Genomic DNA, 951 nt, shown 5'->3' on the forward strand with positions numbered 1-951 from the left:
GTGAGCGGAGTCGGAACCCCAGCCACTCTACACATGCGCGGTGCTCATACATGAGCTCATGAATGAAGTCCGAGGAATGTCTTTCGCGCATAATTCTCGAAATTCCAAACAAGGTAGGGGAAGACAGATCCACAAATCACGCCGAAAGTCGACTCGCCAAAAACAAGTCATACCGATATCTGCTGAGATCACCATGATCTTGCAAACAATATTTTAGCCTCCGCGTTCAGCACCGTGTGCAATCCCAGGGCCGATAGTGCTCTGCCGGATCCCAATCCGTCGGCACAGTCATCGACTAGAGGTCATTGCGGAGTATATATGATCGAGTAATTATCAGTCAAGTTCGCCAGGCAGATCACAGCATATTGTGCAGACTCACTTTGGCAGGCTCCACCACAACGACTACCACTATTGGCGCCATGTCTGAGACAACCAAAGGAGAGACTCCCGTGAATGTCCTCGAAGGTGGCGCACTCGACGAACGGTATTACAATCTCCAGGAGGATGAGCTCGCCTTCTTCAAGGCCCAGACAGGTATCCAAGATGAAGGTGAGCTGAAGCAGCACATCATGAAAGCCCAAGAGAGCGCATATAAAGTGAGTTAGCCCGCTCGTCTAAATTGCTTACAGTCCGATGTATGGAGTGGACTTTCACGCCTCTACGAGGCGCATTTCTCGACGATGGGGAAGGGGATGAGCTACCACTTTGAAGTAATGCTCACCACGCTGGATCTGGTCTGCAGGTCTATCCGTATCCGTGTATTCGCCGCTTTGCTTTCACCAAGTATGTTTGTGCGCAAGGACTATTCTGGATGAATCTGATAATATGGGCTCGCCGACAGACTCAAGATTTCCCGCTTGCCCGCATACAAACAACTCCTAGAGCTCGGACAGAAGCGTGTGGGAGCCATATACCTCGACATTGGATGCTGCTGTGAGTTCTTGCCCCCAC

The 951-nt window shown here is 50.9% G+C and overlaps 1 protein-coding gene across 1 annotated transcript; it reads left to right on the forward strand.

Moving 5' to 3' along the window:
- Window positions 1–419: 419 nt before the first annotated feature.
- Window positions 420–815, forward strand: FIBRA_09205 (uncharacterized protein; the record flags this gene model as incomplete). Its single annotated transcript, XM_012321526.1, has 2 exons — window positions 420–596; window positions 630–815. The coding sequence occupies 2 exons, from the start codon at window positions 420–422 to the stop codon at window positions 813–815; spliced, it is 363 nt and encodes a 120-aa protein (XP_012176916.1).
- Between the last annotated feature and the right edge of the window lie 136 nt (window positions 816–951).

This window comes from Fibroporia radiculosa (genome assembly GCF_000313525.1).
Source record: "Fibroporia radiculosa TFFH 294 genomic supercontigs, scaffold14736, whole genome shotgun sequence".
In the NCBI taxonomy this organism is placed as follows: domain Eukaryota; kingdom Fungi; phylum Basidiomycota; class Agaricomycetes; order Polyporales; family Fibroporiaceae; genus Fibroporia; species Fibroporia radiculosa.